The sequence below is a fragment of the Fukomys damarensis genome, unplaced genomic scaffold (assembly GCF_012274545.1).
Source record: "Fukomys damarensis isolate Sample0158 unplaced genomic scaffold, DMR_v1.0_HiC HiC_scaffold_16, whole genome shotgun sequence".
Classification (NCBI taxonomy): domain Eukaryota; kingdom Metazoa; phylum Chordata; class Mammalia; order Rodentia; family Bathyergidae; genus Fukomys; species Fukomys damarensis.
The window spans coordinates 133,463,471-133,487,747 of NW_022900928.1; the positions used below are offsets into that span (position 1 = coordinate 133,463,471).

Below are 24,277 nucleotides of genomic sequence, written 5' to 3' on the forward strand. Positions count from 1 at the left end.
TCTCTGGGCTTCCCCCTCCCTCCCCCTCCCGCGTCTCCCACCAAACCCATCTCCCCTCCCCAGACTCCACCCCAGGGCCTGCTTCTCCTCCCCCACCCACCCACGCAGCCACCGCCCTGATACCCCACTGCTCTCCAGCCACACTCCCTGTAGCCCCTCCTCTGACCCTAGATGTGCCCCGGCCCCAAATACCCTGTGCTCTCCCAGACTCTACAAGCCCCGCCCAACTGCTCCTCCAGCCTCCCACATATGGAGTGAGCCTGGACCCCTCTCCATAGTCACTGGCACCCCAGCCTTGCTGCTTCCAGAAGGCTCCAGGAAGGGGCAGTGCTCTGAGGTTTGGCAGGGCCACACCTTCCTCCTGCCCAGGACACTCTTCCCTGCATCCTGTCTGCTCCTCTCCTCTCCACCCCGCAGCTTTTCAGCCACACCCTTGAGCCCTACTCCACCTTCCCTCCCACAAGGCCCTGTGGTGCCTCTCATGACTTATCACTCTGTGGGAATGTCTTGCTTGCTCAGTGGCTTACATTTTCACTGCCCTCTTCTTGGGGTGCTGTAAGAGACAGGCAGCCATGTCTGGGGCTGGCCAGCACTGTGTCTTCAGCCCTCGGCATGGTGTCCGGTGTACACCAGACAGTCAAGTGTATCTGATGAATATTTACAAGCTAATCACTAAGACTGAAGATAATGTTTACAAAGGATTTAAACTCTAGCTGGAGAAAATCTGAAATGAGAGCAGTGCTGCCCATTTAGTAAAGAAGTTGAACCTTCTCCAGAACAAAATATTTTCATCTAGTGCAATTCCTTTGCCAGCATTTCAGGAGGCAGAGCTCAGAGAGGTTGTGGGACCTGCCCACAATCACCCAACTTGTCAACAGAAGACCCAGAACCAGGAGCCACGAGCCAGGTCTGCTGACTTCAGCCAGGGCACTTCCTCTGCATTACAAAATCCTAGGGAAATCATTTGCTTCCAAAAGTGGGCGAGCCAGAGTCACCTCAACAGGCTGCAGAGTCTCTTGATTGTTTCCTTAATTGCCAGGGCCACAGAACAGCACCAAGGAAACAAGCAAAGGAGCTCAAAGCAGCAGGCAGGCAAGGCCTGCACACTTGTCCCTGCCCACTTCTGCTGCAACTTCCACCTCCCTCTCATCTCCCTAGAAGGAAGAGAAAAGCTGGAACCTGAATGAGACAGCTCTAAACCATTCACTGGCCCTTGTGAACAAAATGCTTTCTCTGGAAAGCAGTTCTCACACACTCTTCTTACCACAGCCCCTGACACAGGCTGATGTCCAAACTAAGGCCCTGAGCTCTGTGTCTACAGTTGTCATGACAACACAAGCCCTGCCCGGAAGTCATTTTCAGGAAGTTAGGCCATCTCCACCTGCATTTTACAACCTCTTAAGGAGATGCTTGGATGGTGCCCTTTTGTTCATGTAATTCCTGAACCTGCTAATTAGCAAAGGGATGTGAGATAGAGATCAGCTCCACATGGAAGCCAATAGAGAAGCTTTTACCTAAGACTTTAAAATGTGCTCTTGGTTTCGTACAACGGTTTATTTTTAAATTATTGTCACTCCTTTTTCAAAAGAAAACTAGACCTATGGCAGTGGGTGAGGCAGGACCTTATTATAGTAATTGTCAGCCCCAGATCCTTCACTGAGAAAATCACCACAAATGAACTGTGAACATGTGTGGCTCCGCAGAGGAAAATTTAACCAATCTCACTTGAATCCGGTTCATTTGCTGATGTTCACACAGCCCTGCCTCTGATGAGACACTGGAAGGGCAAAGAAGACCACTGCATTCCACAAGACCGTGGATTGTGAAGACTGGCCTTGTTAGAGTGGTTCAGTGAGCAGACAATGCTGGGAAGGGAGTTAAAAACCACTGAGGGCTGCTGCTGTGTCCCTGATTTCCTGAATGGCACCCAGTTAGCCTGACCAAGGTCAAAAAACTGACACAGTCCTGAAAGTGACTGATGTCTCTGTCCAAGGAGGGTAGGGGAGAACCTGTGCATTTCTGACCACCTCTCTAATCTCCCACAACTGTTAAATCCACATTTCTTAGCTCTGTGATTTTTAATTAACTCCAGTTGACTGTGTTGCCAAAGACCGTGCATTTGAGTACATGTCAGAGTCTTGCTACTCTAATAAGTTACTCCTAAACATGAAAGCCACAGGAAAAAACGTTCCACACACATTTCACCAAACAAGTGCTCTTCTGAATCTTACCTTCAAAATGTACCTCTCAATGCCCAGCACAGATGGACTTCAAGGAGACAACTCTCTCCTTCAATTGCATTTGGGGAAAGACTATTTATGAGCATACTTCCCACATGCTGACCTAGAAGTAGGTGTCATTATCCTGAAATAGCTTTCTCAGAATGGTAATGAGCCCACACATCCGTCTGTAGGATAGCTGGGTTATAAATAGATAATACAATGATATTTAAAAACCTCTCAAAGTGACCAGTTTGTTGAGGGAGCCTGAAAACACACTTTCTCCATGACTCATACTCTAATTGGAGCTTTCATGCACTTGTTGATCTTTAGGGTTTGGAAACACCACACCAATCACAAGCATCACATCCAGGAGCCAGTTTATCATGAAAGGGCTGGACTGTAGGTACTTAGAGGTTTTCCTGAGATGACTCTCTCTGGTGCCCACCTTACTCCTATGCAATCCAACATACAACATACCCCATTCCCATGGATGGTGAGAAGAGCATACATACCTTGAGTGGCAAAGGTTGGTGATTGTAACAAAAGTTTTCTTTGGGCAATTGCAATAATCACCGGCAGTATTTGCGTCTCGAGCTTCTCCAAGCTACTGAAATCCGGGACCATATGCACCAAGCTCTCCTCTGAAGCTATATGCACAAGCTCTGCCCTGGGGGCTGCTTGGACTCCAAGGCCGAATGAGAACACCCTAGTCTCTTTCAGAGCCATAAACTCGTCGGGGATCTCATCACTAGAAGGACCAGCACTTATGACCACCAGCAGCTGGGGGACCCCTTCCTCTATTCGGCTGCCCCCTGCCTGGGTGAGGTGATTCTTTATCACAAAGTCAATTGCCTGGCCGATGTTAGCCACCTCCCCACCAATAAACTCGAGGGACTTCACTGCAACTAGAATATTAGCCTTATCAAAGTAGGTGTCCAAGGAGAACATGGTTCTGGGCTCATCACTATACTGGACCACCCCCACTTGGATACGGTGAGGTCCAAGTGCAAGTTTCTCAATGACATTTATAAGGAAGTCGATAATGACAGCAAAATTGGATCTTCCAGTGTAGTTTGATCCATCAATAAGGAAAATAAGGTCAGCAGTGTCTTGGTCTTTAAAAGAAAGAAATGCAAAAATTGTGAAAGCATTAGAACAAGTGATCACATGCATCATTCAGTGTTCTGACATGTTTCTTTGGAAACCAATAAGAAACACGAAATATGGACAAAGCACATTGTTGATTAAGGAACGTGAAATTCTCTTTGAGTTCTGCATTCTGAATGGATAAGAGGCAACTTCTTAGAAATTATGGTCTGAGATGAGACATTGACATCAAATTTTCATTTATGCCAACTTCGTAGTTAAATTTCAGAACATCATATGCACTTTTCTAAGGGGAAATGTCAGTTACTTATTCTGGAAGTTTCTACTGAATTTTAGAGGGAAAGGGGCTTGATGTTACCATACCTGCAGGAGAAAATAAATGAGTAGACTAATAAAAATCCCAAGATGATGTCTAACTTGAGATCATTTCTCCTGCTTCTTCAAGTGATTATGGGAATTTGTTATGCAAATCCACAGCTGAGGAAACAGAATCCAGAGTCATAGCTTGGTGACTCATCACCCCAGAATGTTACTTGATTCCTTAAATCGTGTTTCTTTATTTTTTTCCTTAAAAGTCAAAATGGCCGACTACATGCAACTTTGTGAATCAGAACTCAAATTTAATTTACAGTTCTCATTTTAAAAACACTTGGAGGCTGTAATCCCAGCACTCAGGAGGCTGAGGCAGGAGGATCACTGTGAGTTTGAGACCAGCCTGGGCTACACAGTGAGTTCCAGATCAGTCTCAACTACATAGTGAGACCTTGTCTCAAAAAACCAAAAAAAAAAAATAATAATAATAATAAAATAAAAACACTTGGAGGAATTTTTGGTTCAATCTTTCCTTCTCACAATCTGTTGAGTTGTGTGAAACTTGAATGCAGGTCTGGAATTGGTTGGATTTTTTTTTTAATTTACTTTTTCCCTTGCCTCTGTATTCAATCATATAATGCAGAACAATGTTAAGCAGAGTGATATGAAACCAGCCATGCCATAATTGTCCAAACTTATTTTTATGACACCCTGAACAGATTATCTAGGACCCTGAGTACAAAGGACATAAGAAAGGCTGGCCACACCTCCTTTGCCTCCCCATAATGGTAAACATGAACATTCCATTCAGTTACCAAGAATGAGGGCTCCACAAAGGCTCTGAACAATGGAGAGCAATCTGAGTCTATAAACCAGGCAGGATATTCCAAAGGCTCAGGTAGAACGCTTAAGTCAGATTGGCTTACACCGGCAAAAAGAAAAAGTGAAATCATTCCTGATGAAGATTTTTAATACCTTAACAAAGAAGAGATATTTGTGCAAAACTTCCGGGGTTCTAGAAAGCTCTATTTGGGCAATATTTAGGTAAAACCATTCATTCTGATCTTAAGGCCAAGGAATACTTCATATGTAAGTTTTGTTTTTGTTTTTTTTTTAATGCCAGCTAAATTGTTTTTACTTTCACTCTGGAAAAGAATTCTATTCCCCTCTCATAAAAATCAAGCATTTTGCTCTAGAGAAGGGACTTCTTGTACACCCTGCCTCTTTGTGGGAATGTTGTTCTCTCTCCCCCTTGTTACACACCAGCCCACAACAGCTCTGCCAATGTGGAAATATTGCTATCTCAATCTTCCTCATGAGACAGAAGGAGGATAATTGTGCTACCCTAATTAATTAATTAATTAATCTTGAGTTTCTCATAGCCATTCCACAGACTTTTCAAATAATACTGGGTCTTGGCTCAGAGCCCCAAAGCCTCTGCCACTCTTCAGAGCCCAGGAGAATGAATGCCGAAGCAGCCACGGAAAGGCTCGCCTTGAGCATGAGATGGAAACTGCAAAGCGTGTCACGAAATTCCTTCCGTTTCCGGGCCTAGGCCAACGAATTAACTGTAACCAACTAGGCCAATAAAAAATGATACATAACCACAGCGTGACACTATTCCTTCCTCATTCATTAATTCATTTTGGATTGCAGTTTAGAATGGCGTGTGAACACGGGGTGGGGGGGGATCTGAGCATTTCTAAGAGGCTGAACCTCTACTGCAGCGGGTCATAAAAACACATTGGATAATTTGTCATCGCCAAATAAAAAACACCATCGTTTTCCACACACAATCATGGGACACACAGAGCATGCTTTGTTATCTGGGAGAGCCAAAGCCTCGCGACTCGGGAGCTGTGCGCTATGGTGCACAGCAGGCAAACCAACGACCCATGTTCACTGCAAGACAGCAGATCTGCCTGCACTGTCAGAGGTGGGAGGTGGCTTGGGTGTCACACCCTCTGTATCATTTGCTGTGGGAAAGTGTTACAGGGTCCCAGGGAAACTCCTGGGCTCCCTGAGCAACACTGGAAACGTCACTCTCCTGGGCATGAGGTGTGGAACTGATGCCTTCCTCAGCCCATATGATGTTTCCCTGTGTTAAGATAAATAGCAAATTCTCATTTCCTGTGCAAAACACAAACTCATAGGCATGATGCACAAATTTTGGAAATCTTCATATTTCACAGACGGAAAAGAAAGTATGTGCAGAAATCCTACTGTCTAGCTCTTTTTTTTTTTCTTTTTTTTTTTTGGTTGAGATAGAATCTCAAGGCTGGCCTTGAACTCACACATTTTTTTACTTTTGCCCTTGCCTTGGTATTTAGTCATATAATGCAGAATGGCCCTTCTCACTGTGTTGCCCAGGCTGGCCTTGAACTCCTGGCGATTGGCTGCTGGGATGACAGGTGTGCACCATCACACCTAGCTTAGCTTCCATTTCAGAATAAAGATTTTATATCTTAGTTATCTCTGTTTTAAAAGCAGTGGCAAAGGGATTTTGTGTGTGTGTGTGTGTGTGTGCTGGGGATTGAACTCGAGTCCTTGTGCTTGCAAGGCAGGCCACCAAACCACTGAGCTAAATCCCTGGCCCACAAAGGGATTTTTGAAAGCACAACCCCTAGAGCCTGGTGACTTGAGCAGAGCCTGAAAGAGAGGCAGTGACTGACATGTTATATGTGACAAGTGCTCCTTTTATGACCAACAGACCCCTGCATGCAGAAGCATCCCGCTGAGCAGGCACTGAGAAGAGAAGGTCCAGTTCCTCAGCAGGCTCTCCTAGACGCTCCCAGAGCCTCCTGCAGGAACTGACAGCAGAGACATGCCATTCTGGCTCTAGGTCTCATGTATCCTGCTAGATTTTGTTGCTGTGGGACATGCAGTGGGACACACGACCAGAGGGATGGCACCATGCAGTTAATCAGAAGAGACAGCAAACAGATTAATACTCCTCCCCGGTGCTGCTAGTGGCTTGGACAATAGAACACAGAGATGCCTTCTTGGCATAAAAACAAAGGTTTTGCCACCTGTGTGGAAAGGCACTGGGCCAGCAGGCTCACTTCACACTCCTCATGTGAGCTTAATTATGTCTGGTTATCTAATGGCTAAGCATGCAGGCAAACTCATCAGTCCCTTTTCTCAAGTTTGCCGATATATGCAGAACAGGAATGATGCCCCTTTCTCCTGCGACCCCTCCACTGCTGTTGCCTCTGTATTCCAAAAGGTGAGAGATCAGTGTGTGGCTGACATTGAGACTACTGTGCCCAACAGAGTGGGATGTTCAGGTGCCCTCCTGTCCCCTCCTTGGAACCTGGAGTGTGGGGGACCCCGAGGACACCCACCACGCCAACCTGTCATCAGGCAGGGCTGGTACTTGTGTGGCCGTGGGGAAGAAGGAGAGCATTTGGAAGCAGGGGACCTTTTGCAGCTGAAGATACATCATCCAGACCAGCGCCCATCCTTCCTACCAAAAGTAGCCCTGCGGGGAGAGGAGGGCTCTCTTGTCGCCCTCAAGTAGGAATCCTGGGGAACCACTAGATGGACACCCTCTAGAGCACCATGGGGCTACCAGTTCTGAGTTCCTCGTCTCACCTCCACTCTGCCTGCACCTAGCAGTGGCCCCTTTCTGCTGATATCTAACCATCTTCCTCACACCCTGCTTTCTGAATCCCTGTCAGAAAGCCCATGCTAGTACTGCACTGTTTCCCTACACCTGCCCCACGATTCCCACCCATCTCCATCATTGTCCTTTGCAAGCTCCAAATCTGCTAAGTCCAGGTTCTGGGAGAGCCTCCAATGGCTGCAGACAGGACCCAGCTGGTCATCTCGGGCTGCACCAGGCATCGCTGCAGGTCAGCAGCTATTTCCTGTGCTTCACATGGCCCACATCACACCCCTGCAGCGACTGCTCCAAAACAGCTCTGAGCTCTCCGGCTCCCAGGCCCAACTAAGGCCCTCCTTGGCCACCTCCTTTATCAAGATGACCAACGCTAACCCCCGTGAGCTTTCCCATTTCCTGTCTCCCTCGCATCTCAAGATACAGCTCTTCCTGCCATCTCAGAGGACCCCTCTCCTCTCCTCTCAGCTTTCTGTAACCCTCTGCCCTATTGACCCAGCTACAGGTGCCAAGTGGCTATGGGCTCACACAGGGAACCCTCCACCCTGCCCATCTGAGGGAGGCCAGCCCTGGACACTCATCCGGACCAGTGCACCATGGGACTCGTAGATTCCTCCAGTTCAATGTTGTAGGCTAGGAAGCTGACAGGGGCTGGTGAGAGAACTGTGCATCATCAGTGCTCCAGGTGGGGCCTGGGGAGCCTGCAGGTACACATGACGATGGCTGGCAGGACCCAGGAGCAGTCCAGACCCAGGGATCCAGCACCAGCTCCTCCACAAGCTGCCTGTGTCCAACCCGCCTACCCTGCGGACTCCATCCCTTCCAGGCTTGGGCTTAATCACATCTCAGCTTTCTTACAACTCTGATTCTACTGATTCTCTCAAACAAATTCCACAGAGCAGGAGAGGGGAGCTCTCTGCTATTCCGCTGGTCACAGAAGTGGGCAGCCTCTTTCCCTCTTCTCCCCCAGCCCATGTGGAGCCTTCCAGGAAGGAGTGAGGGCCCCTGTTGCACCAGCAGACAAGAGGGGTCACTGGATGCCCACCTAGCAGGTGAAGGCTTTCTTTCCTAAGGAAGGGATTGCTTGAGCCAGAAAGCAGCTTTCAGAGCTAAGACACTAGCTCTCTCCAAAGCAAAGTCCTCCGCTTAGATACAGGTACATGCTGGGTTGGAGGAGGAGGCCACCAAAGGGTGTTCAAACCTTTGTTTTTAAACCTGTGAACACTCATCTCTTCCCTACGCCCCGCCCTCTCCTAGCCATGCTGTTGCTTTATGGCCAGCAGATGCCAAGCTGCGCTAACTACACAGAACAGCACAGCAGAGAATAGCACAGCAGAGAGCAGCCTGGCGAGGGAGCCATTACCTGCGTAGAACTTAAGGATTTCCGTGTCCCTGGCCATTGCAGAACTCAGGGATGAATGCACAGAGAACACAAAGTTTCCTACTATGTCACGAAGGGAGGTAAAGTTCTCTAGGTTGAAAACATGCATATGGAGTGGTTCACTTGCTATTTCTCTTAAGGCTCCTTCATCTGCATCCTCAACGCCAACTGCAAACACGTTAAGGCCAGCTGCCCTGAAGTCCACTGAGGGCAGAGCGTCCTCCAGGCGTCCATTGGTTAATACTATGATAACCTGGGGGACTCCAGCCCCAGCCCGGCTTCCGGCAGCCTCAGTGAGGTGCTTCTGAATTATGTTCTCTAATCCTTTTCCAGTCTGATTGCTGGTCCCAAGATAAGACATGTTGGAAATATGGAAAAGGACTTCTTGTTTAGTACGGTACGTATTGAACAGGAACTCAGTGTGTAGGTCTCCGTTGTACCGGACCAGAGCAAAATGGAAATCATTTTCTCCCACAGCTAAAGACTCTATAACATCATATAGAAATTCTTGAACGAGTTGGAAATGTTCCTTTGCAATGCTCCAAGAGGAATCCACTAGAAATATTATATCAGCAGCGGCACCATTTTTGACATCTTTAAAAAAAGACATTGGTTTAGAATTTCCACTGTTCAAGTCATTACTTCCTACCAATGAAAAACTTCCTACCCAAACTCAGCTTACTCTTTGGTCCTGATCAGTCACATCTTGCCTGCAGTACGGAGGGTGATGTTAACTTACCTGAGGAGTGGGACCCAGGCACAAGGACCCAATAGCTGGCCATGCTCAGCTGTGGCCCAAGTCCCCAGTTTTGGTGACCACCATTCAGGGGCCGGACATGTGCTCCAGAATGGGAGAAAACTACTGGGGTGCCTTGGACTCAAGCATGGTTCTCTGTGGCAATCTGACCCCCAAGACCCCCTGACCAGACCAGAGGTTCACTCATCACTGGTGACTGCCCATCATCTCTGAAACTCATTCCCAATTAGGGGTATGAAACCGAGCCTGGATAGGATGGAAACCTGAAAACCACTGCTGTTTTTTCAAGAACTAACCTCCAATGCTCTGAGTAATTTTCACAAAATATAAATATGATAAATTTTTCTTCTTCAGGAATACCTGCATGAGTACAGAGTAGGAGAAAGACTCATGTGGCCCCGGTTTTGAACATACCTAGTTTTCTAACTGCAGCAGTTACTGCTGGCTTTCAGAGCCAGAGTGTCTTCACAGACACTGGTGAAGCTGATCCCATTCCCAGATGCATCCAGTCTCCCTCAAACAGCCACTCCAGGAATAGGGCCATCAGAACCCAGGAGGAGCCCTCCAGTACTAGGCCCGGGCTGGCTCCGGGACTCCACTTACCTCTCGGGCCAACCTGAGGCCCCAACCCAGTTCCTGTGCCATTAACCACACCCCCCTTTTAGGGCAACCTGGCAGGCTGGGGTGCTCCATGGAGGCCCTGCTCTCCAGGGAAAGGAGAGGGACCTACATCAACTGCCCCTTGCAGTTCGTGAAGCTTCTCTCCCTTTCCTGAAACTCTGAAACCAAATTCTCCATAGGGTTATTAGAGTTGGGTTTTTAAAGTCTTTTTGGGAAACAATTTTTAAAGATCCAATGACTCTCGATGAAAAATGTCTTTTGTGTCCAGAATTATCTAGAGTGATGTTTTGTCTTGTTTTGTGTTGTGTTGTGTTGCTTTGCAGGGAAAAGTATTTTTACTCTCAGTAGTTGTCTTCTCCCTATTTTTTTGTCCTCAGAGACCAACCAATGCCAGGAAGTTGGAAAAGGGCTCTAGGTGGTGAAATTCTATGATAAAAACCTTCTGCTTGCACCCAATGTCTGAAAAAGCCCCTTTTAAGTCAACTCCAAGATATCAAACTCAGTTTTTAACAAAAACAATGCATCTCAACCTGAATAAAGAATACCTGGAAAGATCAGTAAGCTAAGTCAAGATCCTGCAATGAATATCTGAGCCATCTTTTAAAAGGATATCTAAGCACTATGTCCAATCCATGGTGTCTAAGCCCTAAAAATCAAGGGGTTTTGCTCCTCTTTATAAAGTGAAGGGCATTTCTGGACCTTACCTGGTGGCTGCTGTTGAGCATAAGTCATGGAAAGGCCTGAGAGAAAGAGGCAAAAGGTGGCCACCAGGGGCAAATGCTGGGGTTTCCTCATTCTGAATTTGTCCAAGCACCAAGTGTGAACCTGAAAGAGAAGATGGGCAAAAGACAGCGATCACTCTCATGCTGCACAGGTCCTCGAAATGAGGTACTTCCTGTGTCTTTTCCAGGCTTCTGAGAGGAGACTGTGCCTGAATCACTTTCAGCCTGCATCAAATAGAGGAAAAGCAAGCAAGCAGGCAGGTATGCTGGATGGATGGATGAATGCACACAAGAAAGAGAGAGAGAGAGAGGGAGAGAAAGAGAGAGAGAGGTGATGGATATATAGAGAGATGATAGACAATAGTTAAGTAGAATTGATACACAGTCACATGTTGCATGATGACATTTGCCCAGTGACAGATATGATATATAGAGCAGAATCCATAAAGTTGCATCACCTAGTAATATCACAGCCATTGAATTGTGTAAGTGCACTTTATGATTGTAAGGCAATGACAAAAATGGCCAATTTGGCATTTCTCCGAATATATCCTGATCATTGACATATGACAGAAGATACATATGCACCCACACAAACACATATACACATACACACAGAGGAGAAAGGGAGGGAGAGAGGGAGGAGGGAAGTGGGCAGTGGAGAGAAGGTGCTCTCTGCCTAAAGAGAGAACTCCAGATGGAGCTGATCACCTCCTGGCTGGATGCTCTTGAGCACAGTAGAAGAGCACAACTAAATTTTTAATGAACATTGTTGCAGCTGTGTCCAGATGGCCCCCAAAGTCTCATGCAGTCTTAGGTGGGGCTTTTTAAAAGGTGGCTGAACCTAGAATGTGTGATTGATTCATGGTACAATGCAAAGCTGAAGGGCATCAGGACTAAGGGTGTGAGTGCTGCTCACCCTAAGTAGTCTGAATAAGATAAAGGGGGAAGAAAGAAGCTGCTAAGGTTTCTTGCTTGCTTTGCTGCCTTCTGCCCACCATAAGCTGTTTTTTCCTCTGTGATGCAAGTTATCAAAATGTGTGATAATAACAGCAACAATAATAAAAGTGTTAGGTATATAGCTCAGTGTGAAGGTTCTGGGTTCAATCCCCAATTCCAGAAGGCAGGAAGTAAAGGAGAAAGGAAGGAAGGAAAAAAAAGAGAAGGGACGTGAAGGGAAGAGTGTAAGAGGACAGAAGGAAAGAAAGGGAGGGTGAAAAAGTCTTATGAAAACTGAATATCCACATGCAAAAGAATAAGTTGAACCATGAACCATATAAAAAATTATACCATGTACAAACAAAACTTAAATGCATTAAAGAGCTAAATGTAAAATAATACAGCTCCTGGAATAAAAAATAGGAAAAAAAAACTTTATGATATAAGATTTGACAATGATTTCTTGGATATAACACCAAAAGCAAAGTCAACAAAAGAAAGAATAGACAAAGAGAACTATATCAAACTTGAACATTTCTCAGCAGAAGAAAAAAACCAACAGAGTTAAAACACAACTTGGGGAATGAGAGAAAGTATTAGCAAACCACATGTCTGTTTGGGGGTTAATATCTAGAATATATAAAGAACACAACTCAACAACAACAAATCTGAGTTTAATTGGGGAAAGGACTTGAATAGACATTGCTCCAAAGAGATATATAAATGGCCAATACGCATGTGAAAAGATATTCAACATCACTAACTGTCAGAGAAATGCAAGTCTAAACCACAATGGGATATTTTGCTGTTAGAATGGCCACTGTTTATTGACAGCTAATAAATGTCAATGAGGATGTAGAGAAATCTGAACTCTTATGTATTATTAGTGGGAATATAAAATGGCAGGGCTCAAACATACAAGTGTGGAAATTCTTCAAAAAAATTAAAACAGAACTATTACATGATCCAGAAAACTCACTTATAGGGATATATGAAAATAGAATCCCCAAGAGATATTTGCGCAGCTATGCTCAGTGAAGACTTATTCATAAAAGCAAGAAGTAAAACAACAAAAGTGTCATTCTGCAGATGAATAAAGAAAATGCAGCATATACGTACAACAAAACACTATTCAGTCTTAAAAGATATCTTGTCACGTATCACAGTGCAAATGACCCTTGGGGATACAGGATGATAGGTCAGTCACAAAAAGTATCACTTAATTTCCCTTGTATGAGGTATCTAAAGTAGTCAAACTTAGAAACAGAAAGAACGGTGATTGGCACAGAGGGAAAGGAGTCACTCTTCGACAGATATAATAACTATTTTGCAAGATCAAAATGTTCTAGAGATCTATTGCACAAGATGTATGCAGTAAATATGGCTATACTATACACTCAAAAGTGCTTGTGTTGGCCAATTTTGCATGGTTATGACAAAATGCCTTGAGAAAATCAACTTAAGGGAGGAAAGGCTTATTTTGGCTCACAGTTTTAGCGATTCCAGTCCATAGCAAGCTGGGTCCATTACTTTTAGGCCTGTGGTAAGGCAGAAGTATCATGGCGGAAGGGAGTGGTGTATAAAAGCTGCTCACCTCATGGCAGCCAGGAAAGAACCAGTACCAGAAAGCCTGTTGTAGTGGGCTTCCTCCTGCTTTTGTCCCATCCGGGCCCCTGTCCTGTCTAACGGATCTTCCCTCATTTAGGGCAGGACTCCTGACTCAGTTTGCTGTCCCACATGCCAATCATCTCTGGAAATGCACAGACCATTTCCTGGGTGTTCATCAATCCAATCAAGTTGACGATCATGATTGGCCACCACAGGGGTAAAGGCAGTCAACTCTATGTTATATGTTTTCTAGCATAGTCATATAAGTAAAAAAGAAGTAACATCAGGAAATATCACCTGCAGGTTTCTAAAAGAGAGGGTAAAAAGTAGGCACCCTTAAAATGTGGCCATTGGTTTAACAGGATGTAAGTGGGGCAATCTTTTTTTTAAGGTGAAAGCAGTTTAAGAGTTAAAAGGGAGAAGCAATTCCACTAACACTATATTTATCCTTGCTTCTAAATAATATTTGGAAACGAAGAGAAAAAATACGACAGCAAAACAACAGGACTGTGAGATGAAGGCTGGAGAACGGGTGTGACAGCCACTTCCACCCCCAGGGGCACCTTGAGAGCAGTACAGTGGGTTCCACCTAAGCCCTGGCTCTTCTTCTCTCCTGCCATGGGTGCATCTCTAGCACGGGGTTCTTTTCAAGGATTTCCATGGTAATGCAAGTGTTCCCTTTCCCCTTCATAGCTAAAGAAGCCAAAGGCAAGGGTGTCCTCACATTCCCAGTTTCGCCACTGGAGGCAGATGTCTGCCACAAACGGGGCAGGGAACCGGGTGCCGACGGACCACTTCGGAAGGTGGTGAGGAGGCCGAGCACAGCAAAGCCTCTCTCTGAGCCTGCTGCCCAGGACAGGAAGAAAAGCTGAGGCTCAGCCCGTGGATTTGCCGCTGAGGGCGGGACCAGCTGAGGAAGAGCAGGACACAGCGTGGGCCTCTAACCTGCCAGAGATGGGCAGGATGGAGAGAGATGAATGAATTGGAAGGAAAGTCAACAAAAGTGTCACCTGCGCGGAAGCAAACCCAGCCTGTGGCTCAGAGTCAGAGAACTTGAAGGAGGGGCCTCACCAGCTGAAACCGCAGTCCGTAGTGCTGTCTCTTGGAAACGTACCAGGAATGAGAGCGGGATTCGTGCTCATAGTGGTCAGGAAGCCAAGCATCCTCAGAGCGACAAAGCGGCAGCAGAGCGGGGAGGATGGCGCTGCGGAAGGGGACACAGCACACAGAGGCAGGCTCTGGGGCTCAGCGCTCCCTCCCAGCGATTCCCAAGCTCAAGTTCTTCCAGACCTTAGCGTACAGCTCGGCCATCCTCTCCACATGCTGAGGCGCAGCCCTGGGCTTCTGCTCAGAGAAAGCTGTGTTTTGTGTGCACCCTGATTCCAACGCCAAAGAGTGCCACAGGATGGTGTCAAAGCGCACCGTGTGTGCCCTCTCTGATTCTTTCTCTTAAAATCGATCCTCAGACTTTGGAACAGGAGTAAGCGTTCTCCTGGATGTTTCCCAGGGATGTAGCTCGTTCTTATCAAAACAACTCATGATACTGTAATTAGACCAGTGTTTTAATACAGGGTAGAACAGATTCCAAGGGTCTAATGCTCTTCCTCAATAGTGTACAAATTTCATCCGGGACGGTAGGGTTCTTGGGCTTAGGACCCATATTCCTAGCGATTCTAAAAGCTCTGCCCCACCTCCCCAGCTCCCCAAGGTTTAGACGTCACAACTTCAACCAAAAATTTTAGTGCAGGGCCTGGGATGTAGCGCCTGCCTGGCAAGCACAAGGTCGTGAATTCGATCCCCAGTACCAGGGGGAAACAAACAGTTTTAATGCAAATCTTTGGGGGAATCCAATTCAATTATTTCAAGTATTTACTCCGTGTACAAGATGAACAATTTTAAGTAGTTTTTTTTTTTTCCAGAATTAGAACACAGGAATACTATAGGGCCTTACCACAAAGCACTGGAATGTATAACCCACATGGGCTCAGGGGATCATGTACTGGGTAGCTTTTGCTAATGGCTTTTCATCCATCCCTGTACCGCACATTTCGGACTTCTTTGAATTCTGGTGCACAGTAATCACTGATCTACAAATGCTTCTGTTCGAGAACAATTCAGCTCACAAACAGAAATGTTCTGAAGGATTTTGCTTCTGTTCTCAAAGTCTGCATCAGGTGATGAACAGGACCATAGGCTCTTCCTGGCACAAACCGGAACACAGCCATCTTCCCAGAATTGGAATCATGGGATAAATTAAGCTCCTGAATGGAGGGACCGCTGTGCATCATTAGCTGTTGAGCAGGGCACATTGCAACAGTTCCAAAATACTTTTTCATCTTCAGTAGTCCTCATTGAAATTTAAATGCTGATGAGATGAACCCCTTAAGGCCTTTCGAAGCCATGGCCCACTGCAATCTTAGGCAGAACAAACCTAAGTGGGCTGAATGTCACTCCTCCCTGGAGGAGGAGCCACCTAAAGGAAGGGCTCCCCACTGGGACACAAAGCAATGGAATAAATACACAGTCTGGGGAATTCTTCTTCCAGAATGGGAAGGCATTGAGACAAGAAGAGGGCAGGGCCAGGAGGGCTTGGGGAGGAGCTCTGGGACTTTGAGAAGCAGTGGGGAGAGGATGTCCATGGGGTGCCCAGTTCATCTGCCCATGTGGTTTGCTTGAGCTGAGTTCCCAAGTGGGAAAAACACCTTTGTCCAATGCACTTCTCCCTGATGCTTAGGAGCCGGTCTGTGACTCATAGTTCTCAGCTGAGCTGTCCAGTATTTGTTCATTTGTTTGTTTGCAATTAAATCTGTGCTATTGTTTATCAGGTCCTGGAGCCTCAGTTTCTGAAACCAAATGTCCTGGCAGCAAATCGTGGGGAGTTTGCTCATTCGGATTAGTAAAAGATGTTAAACGTCAACTCCCGAGTGACACCCCCTTGCCTGTAGTAATAAGGGGACTGTGGCAGCCACTCCCCCCGTGACCTGGTATCTGTCTCCGAGGTGGAATTTCACACTGCCCCCCACAACCCAATTACTGCTTTCCCCATTTTATAGCAGAGCAACTAAAACCAGATGAGGGAGCCATAGCAATTTGTCAAGACCACCAAGATAAAACAAGAGGACCCAGTCCTGACCAAGTCTTCATTTCCAAAGCCCATCCAGCGGAGAAGCCCAGGAAACCATCCAGGCTGGCTCAGACTTGGCCCTGATCTTAGGAAACCCCCTTTGTCTTTAGGGAGAAATAGATTTCCATGGTGGTGGTGGTGAATGTCTAGTTCTGTTCTTCTAAATCTGAAATTTATACAAAAATCTGCAGCTCGAGCCCCCAGGGCAGGGTTGGGTGAAGAGTCCTAGCCACAGAATGAGAGCACTGCAGGACATTTTCACTCTTGTCTCTCCAGGTGGTCCCTCTAATTTCTTTGCGTTCACCTGACATCACCCCAAAAAGGACCTTTCCCCATATGGCTGCTGCTCACTTGAGATGTGAACAGCAACCTCTTATTAGAAAGACAATCATGTCCGATCACACCCCAACTTTCCCAAGCTATTTTGCAATTCTGTGAAGTTGGTTTTCATCAAATCTATTCAAGAGCTTTTCTTTTTTCCATGTCTGGAAATCTTTTTTTAAGAAAAAAACTACACATGCACATGAGGAAATAATTTTAAACAAAGACTTAAATGCATCCAGAGCTCCCATTTTGAGGTGCTTTTTTGTTTTGTTTTGTTTTGGGGGGAGTTTTTTGTTTTGGGTTTTTTGTTTTGTTTTTTTTTTGTTTGTTTGGGGTTTTTTTTTTGGGGGGGGATTTTTGAGACAGGGACTCACTATGTAGTTGAACTGACCTGCAACTCACTATGTAGCCCAAGCTGGTCTCCAACTCACAGCAATCCTCCTGCCTCAGCCTCCTGAGTGCTGAGATTAAAGATGTGCGCCACCACACCTGGCTCCATTTTGAAGTATTCAGTTTTCTCCAACCACTGCTTTTTAAAATAAGACTATCCTGCTATCAAGACCTGGGATATCTGTTAACTCCAAACTACCCTGTTTGTTTGTTTGATCAGTTGGTTGGTTTTGGTTTTTGTTTTTTGGAGACAGGATCTCCCTATGTAGTTCAAACTGGACTTGAACTCACTACACAACCCATGTTGGCCTCAAACTCATGATGATCCTCCTGCCTCAGCCTCCCAAGTGCTAGGATAACAGGTGTGCACCACCACGCCTGGCTTCTAACTGCCCCGTTTGAAATAGGGGTTGCAGAAGTAATCAAAGACCACAGTGAGAGAGCTCTATGTGTCCACAGTGAAAGGAAAGCTCAAATTCTGTACCATGGCATGCTCACCTACTCTTCTACACATCCTTTCTTGGCTGCAAAAATTAAAACTCTTTCTCCTCATTCCTGCCTGGTTCCAAGCCAAGAGGATTTATTATGTCTCCCAGATAGCAAAGGAATAATATGGAACTTAATATATATTGCTGTTTGGCAGAACTTCTGGGAAATCCTCAAAAACGAATGACTTGGAATAGCTGTGAGAAAATCTCCCCAAAGAAATACACCGGAAACTGGTTTTCTGACATTTATTTTACCCCTCAGATCTTGCACTTCTGCTCCACAGAAATACACAGAGGGGGTCTTGGCCAGACAACAACTAGTCTAAGCCCCAAGATTTGGGGCCCTTGTAGATGAGGGTGACCAGATGACCAAGATTTATGGGCCCTGCTAACATGATGAGCCCTAGCAGATAAACACATGGGAGCCACAACAGCCCAGCGGTCAGAGGTTACAAAGCAACCCTGACTCGAGGTAGCCCGACTCTATGAGGCCCCATATGCAGCCTGTAAGAGCCATGCACCAGTGGGCACCAGCCCACCTCCTCCAGGTTGCTCTCCTTCCCCCAGAGAAGCAGCTTCATAAACCCCCAGCTCAGTTGCTCTGATATTTGTGGATTTGCTTTAAAACTTATTCTAGTGTCCAAGATAAAAACCATGAAGCAGAAAGTTCATATGTGCTGTGGCTGGAAGAGCTAGATGCAAGGTAAAAAGCCTCACACATGCTTAAATATGGGACAGCCAGACAACTTTGACTCCATTTGTCCTGCTAATTATAACCACTAGGCCCTGACAGTCCAGTTCTAACACTGGGGAAGAGGGTGTGTTCAAACTCCTGTCCTCTGCTGCCCAGGACACTAGGCCCAACTCCCTGGACTCTGAGGGGCCCCTGCCCCACACTCCCTATCTGCCTTTCTTGGCCAGTGACCCTGGTGTTGCCAGCCTCTGAAACCACAGCAGGCATTGTGAGATCGCTAAGGCCAAGTGGTTAAAAGTTCTCACATCCAGAGGGAAAATTAAATGTGGGTTTTCCTGATTCATAATCAAGCACAGGAAAGAAAAACTTGTCTTTAAACTGGAGAGTGTGTGTGTGCTTGTGTGCATGCGTGCGTGTGTGTGCTAGGACTGAGACAGATTCTGGGTAAGCTGTGAAATTTCAAAGGCTGGACTTAAACTCTTGACCCTCCTTACTCAGCTAGCTGCCTGCACAGGTAGGGGTGAAGCTGCCACCCTCCTGTCTCCCAGGCTCGTACAGGGTCTCCTGCACCCCCTCCCCACCTGTGAACCCTCAGGGCATCTGTGGGTTCAGCTACGCAGCCTGCCACACTGAACTCCGGCAAGGAGCTGGTGAATCAACTAATGAAGATTCCAGAAGTGAGAAACCAGTTCCCTGGAATTGTCTCCCTTGAGACCTGAGTCATCTCCAGCTGCTGTTCAATTTTTAATTTTGAAATTGGACCAGCCCTGAGCGCTTCCTTCCAGGGCTGAGTTCCCTCTACCCTGGGCCCATGAAAATCCCCAGTGCAGCACACAAGCTGGGAGATTCAGGGAAACAGATTCCTCTGAGGGATTCCCAGCCATGCCAGGCCCTCGGGCACTCCTCTCCAGTCCTGAGCCCTAAGCAGCTCTGACCCTGGGCTGGTGAGACCTGATCCCAGCAGACTGATGGTTTGCCTTTGGGAGAGGGTTAGGCAGGACTGTTCACATCTGCCTCATTTTTCTTTTCTGCTTTTCCTTTCCAGATATTTTTAAGCAACAGTTACTCCTCCATGAAATCAACTTTAAAGATGATCTTCCAAAGAAAAACTGGTGAATGCACAGTGTACTTTTCTCCAGAGGCACTCTACAGCCTGCTTTCACAGCTTCTTCCAGGACTGTGCAGGACTCCACCAGACAGGTGCAGAGCACAGGAGAGAGACTGGCTGTGCTCCAAGAAGGGTACAGAGTGTGGGGAAAGAAAGCATCCAACGAAACAGCCACTTTTCGACAGCTCAGAAATGGTGTATTTGCCAAGCAGGAGAGCAGAGCTCTGTCTTCTTCACTTCTGTCCCATCCTTTGACCCTGGAGCCCAGTGCCCTGGATTACCATGATCTTTTCCAGCCAAATAAGTATGAAAACATACAGATGGATTAAATCCGGGTCGCTCTGCTCTGCGCTGGAGCTCTGCACTCACTAGGGGACCCTAACAGCGGTTATCTCCACCTAAAATCATGAAATCCGAGAGTCAATAACTTATTTTCATTAACATATTTAAAATGGGACACTCGGAACTATATGTAAATTTCTTTAAAATATATAAAAAACCTGTTGTCGATTAGGGGGAAATGGCAAAGGGCGGATGACGATAAAAGAAAAGTTCAGGAGTTATTGGATCAGCTAATTTTAAGATTTCTTCCAGGTTTAAAATTTAAAAACTCCTCCCAGATGCAGCTCGGGACGTGAATTTTCAAATACGCTTCGTTTCGGGACGTGAATTTTCAAATACGCTTCGTTTCTCAGGCACCAGGCTGCTGGTTCAAACTTTGTAACACTATACCTGAGTGAAACGCTTCCTTCAGAATTTCTCATCTGCTTGGGGCGCTCACAATACAGTTGTTTTAGAAGGCAGAAGGCAGTATTCAAAGACATAATTTCATCATAACACACTCACCAGTGAGCACAGAGGAAAAACAAAACCCTGTCTGTGCCCACTTCAGGTAATATGAACAGCCACGTTAAAAACAACAACAATAATAATAATGTCCTGAAACAGTCCCTAGGTAGATCCTAAAGTTGTGTACAAAAGCACCCCCCTGGATCCTCACCCTGCGAAACTCCACCCACCACCTGGAGATTTTTCTGGAGCTAGGAGGGGCACGCTGCCCTCTACAGGAAAGAAACCAAACTACATCTTCAGAGCCTTGCTCTGCCCGGTGGAAAGTGCTAACTCAAAATTGCTTTCCTTCCCCAAATAGCCCTGTGAGACCAGAATGTGTTGGAAATTACATTTTTTGAAAATTAACATAATCCCTAAAGAAAATGCCTTTTTGGGAAACTAGGCCGGCCGATGCCCCTGAAGAATTTGCGGCATTCTCTACTGCTGTGCAGGGGAACAAGCCCTGTCTTTGATTTAAATAGCAGGGCTGTGTCACAGAGCTTTTGCAGTGGAAACCAAGAAACCTTATCTAGAAACCAGAGAGACACTTCCTCGCCTAGTCTGCAGCTCTCTGAATTAGCAGGATCCTTTGAAACCTCCCCAGCTTCAAAATTCCACTCACTTGCGGCTCTGCTTTCCTTAGCGGGAGCTACCAGTAGGATTTCTAAATGTCAGCTCATTCCAGTTGCCAGCTATTTCTGCAGCAGTGGGGTGTTTTTATGGCCTTCCTGCCACAGCCAGGGAGCCTTGTAAAGTTTGCTCCCTCAGGCCACTGTGGAAACGCCGCGTGGTACGCAGTGTCCCACTGAGATGGGATCCGTCTGCCATCCTCCCCAAGGGACTCCAAACTCTCAGCTCCTGCCACAAAGAAGCAATAACAACTGGTTTTCAAAGAAAAATATTTGCTTAAAGTAGCCAGCACACCTGCAAGAAAGTGTCACACAGCAGGACTCACGGCACGCTGGTGGGTTTTAAACCCTGATCGGGAATTGCAGGTAAAAGTGAGTGGTAACAGACACCCCGAACACAGGGGGTGAAGCCCCACTCTGTCCAAGTTACCCAAAGACTCGGCCTTGGAGGGAGAGCAAGGGAGTCCAGGAGAGCCCCTGACCCCTTTCAGGAGGACGGAGGTCCCATTTAAGCTGTAAGCACCCACACGAAGGTCAGGGTACAGTTCCTCCCTGGAAACAACATCCCTCATTGACAGTCAGGGGACCGGATGGGTTTCCTCCTCCTTCACATCAGGGATGCATTCAGTCCTAACTGAGAGAATCACAGAAGCCACTCACCACAAGTCAGTGAGACACAGTGAGAAAAAGCACAATGTAAAGAGGATTCGGATTCAGAAAGATGCCAGCTGGGCGTGCCAGTGCATGCCTGTAATCCCAGCACTCTAGGAGGCTGAGACAGGAGGATCACAAGTTCTAACCCAGCCTGGGAAACTTAATGATTTAGCAAGACTGTGTCTCAAAATAAAAAATAAGAAAAACAGGGGATGTAATTCCATGTAAAGGCCCTGGGTTTGATCCCTAGTACCACACACACACACACACACACACCACACACACACACACAGCCAGAAGTATGCTTATTTCACCTCAAAAACTTTATGATCCAAGGCTTAGCCATGTGTCCTATGGATTTAACCACTGGGCCTTAACCAAGAGGTTGAGGCACACAGGTCCCTATGGGGGACAGACTCTTCCCAGGGGCTCCCGGCAGGTACTGCAGCCCCACCCTCCAAGTCCTAGGTAGGAAGAGTCACCTGGCCATGGAGCTGTGGTACCCTGCCCACATCCCCTGCCACCCCAAGTGTTTAGTGGCCTCTTGCTGGATGAGGGAGGGCAAGAGAGAAATAATTTCACGATAATTTTAAGAAATCGCCTAAACACAGATATTCAGAAACGTGGCCATGATCCCTGTAGCCTCAATTTCTTTGGGAAAAATTCCCCCTCACCAGCCCAAAGCTTCACCCTGAGCGAAGCCCACGCCAGAACACAGGGCCGAGGTGACCTGACAGAGGGACGCCCACCTGAGGCTTGGGTCACCGAGCTGATGCTGCCCCCACTGCCACCTCTGTCCACCTCACTTCTTCCCCCTAATCTGAAGATCCTTCGGGAGCTGAAACTGATTTTCCTATCAGTGCTAATGGGATGTGAAGAAGAAGTTCTCTTCCGGGGACAACCCAGGTGGACCTTCGGACCAGGTGCCAGAGAGTCTGGAATCTTCTGTCTCTGCACACGGCCCCATTTCTCCCAGGAATGTCCAGGATGCTGCTACCAGCCCGGCCACTGGCTCTGCAGCCCTATGAGCATTCGGCCTCTCAAAGACTTGAATCCTCATTCTTAAAATCAAAGGGTAGCTACATCTGGGGCTTCCAGCTGAGCCCCTCTTCCAAGATCTGTCACCCTGCAGCACAGAGCTCAGAGGTCCCTGTAGCTGGCCAATGGTCTTCAGTAGTGTCTTGGTCAACAGCAGTGTGATTTTGATTTTAAAGCCCTTTCTGCTCAGCTTTTCAGCCTTGAGGACCACCCACCTATCCACTGAGCATCCCGCGGCTCTGAGACCCACAGTTCCTGTTGGATTAGCTGTGGGGGCATGGGTCTCGCCTTGCCTTCCTGGGGCCTTGAGGCCCCTTAGAGTCTTGCCAGCTTGCTCTGAGGGTCCAGAGCAGCCTCACTTTCATCCCTGAACTCACTGTGAAACTCTGCATTTCCTTCAGTCTCTCCCAACACCATGGGGCCCTCCCGGGACGCCGCCCCAGCCTGTGTCGCCAACTTTCTAACATAGTAGCTTGAAATCAGTCCCCAAACAGGCTGGCAGCCCTCAGAGAACGGTTTCCATCCCTGGGGACTGAGACTCCGAGCCCCACCCTGGGTCCTCCCAGCCAAGGAATAGCCCAGGGGCCTCCCAGATTGGCAGCAGCCTCAGCCCGAGGACCCAGGCCAGCCTGCAGCCGAGCCTGACCTTGTCCACTTGCTTGCAGCCGGAACCACGTTCCTTCTCCTCTGCCCATGCAGTTCCTTACTCAATCCCTGAGGACAAAGCCTCCAAGGGTGACTTCAGATTCCTGAAAAGATGCAGCCCTGGTGGTCCCGGTTGAGCCTAGGCACCAGAGTCAGCCTAAACTCCAAAGGAAACAGATGTGTCCCAGAACCGCTTCCCACAGTGGCCAGAGCAGGACATCCCAGGGAGCGGCCTGGGCAGAGTCATCCAGAGACCATCCAGAGAAAATCCCCAACAGGTAGCTCTGTGACCCCCGCCAGCCCCTTCTGCAGACAGAACACATTCCAGCCGGCTTGGGGCAGGAGGAGGGGCCATGCCAGTAACCTGGAGCTCCACACGGCAGCTGGGAGCACACAGGGCAGCAGGGACGCAGATGGAACCCCGAAATGGAGCTTTACTGTTGGGTAGCCAGTGAGAAAGAAACTTCATCAGACTTCTCCAGAAACTTAAAACATTTACAGAAAACTGACAAACAAGGTGACCGTAAAAGCCACAAAACCACCTAGAAGCGGCCACATCTGGCCTCAAGTGTTTCCCTCTTGCCAATGGGCAAGAAAAAGAGCTCTTACCCTGAGCAGACCTGAAGATGTGTGTCCCGGCTTCTGGATTCAGTTGTGTGTGACCAGAAGGCACATCTTCCCCCTCCTGCGTCCCAACTCCTCCTGCAGCCCTGCGCCCCGCCACAGAGGGACAGAGCAAGCAGACTCCTCCTGCAGCCTCGCAGACAGCCGGAGAACTGAGCAGCTCAGTGAGGCTGGCCGGGGTCCAGGGGTACAGTCAGGGCTTCCTCCAGCTCCTCCTCCTACCCCACTCCACGCCCCCACCACCACTGTAAATGAAAACCAGACCCCAGCTCTGTTGCTTCTGGCTGTGCTGAGAGCTGATGTCACCCCAAGGCTGTCTTCACCCTGCAGCATTTAGCTGGACTCCTTTGGATTTCAGCTCCTAAAAAAACTCTACAACTTCTACCCGTCACCTTTTAGGCAGGGCCCCTGGTGGCAAAGAGAATGGATTTTGGAATTTC

General features: G+C 47.4%; 1 protein-coding gene across 7 annotated transcripts in view; it reads right to left on the reverse strand.

Moving 5' to 3' along the window:
• Positions 1-23,988, reverse strand: part of Col6a3 (collagen type VI alpha 3 chain) — a 72,183-nt gene extending 48,195 nt beyond the window's left edge. For 4 of the 7 annotated variants that reach the window (XM_010626129.2, XM_010626126.2, XM_010626128.2 and 1 more), the window contains exons 1-4: positions 23,823-23,988; positions 10,724-10,844; positions 8,624-9,235; positions 2,735-3,337 (exon numbers count right to left, since the gene is read on the reverse strand). In XM_010626129.2, the coding sequence (XP_010624431.1) occupies positions 2,735-3,337; positions 8,624-9,235; positions 10,724-10,814 (1,306 nt within the window). In that variant the 5' untranslated portion in view covers positions 10,815-10,844; positions 23,823-23,988. The remainder of the gene's footprint in view (positions 1-2,734; positions 3,338-8,623; positions 9,236-10,723; positions 10,845-23,822) is intronic. The other 3 variants (XM_010626133.2, XM_010626132.2, XM_010626131.2) reach the window with 2 other exon arrangements.
• Positions 23,989-24,277: the final 289 nt, after the last annotated feature.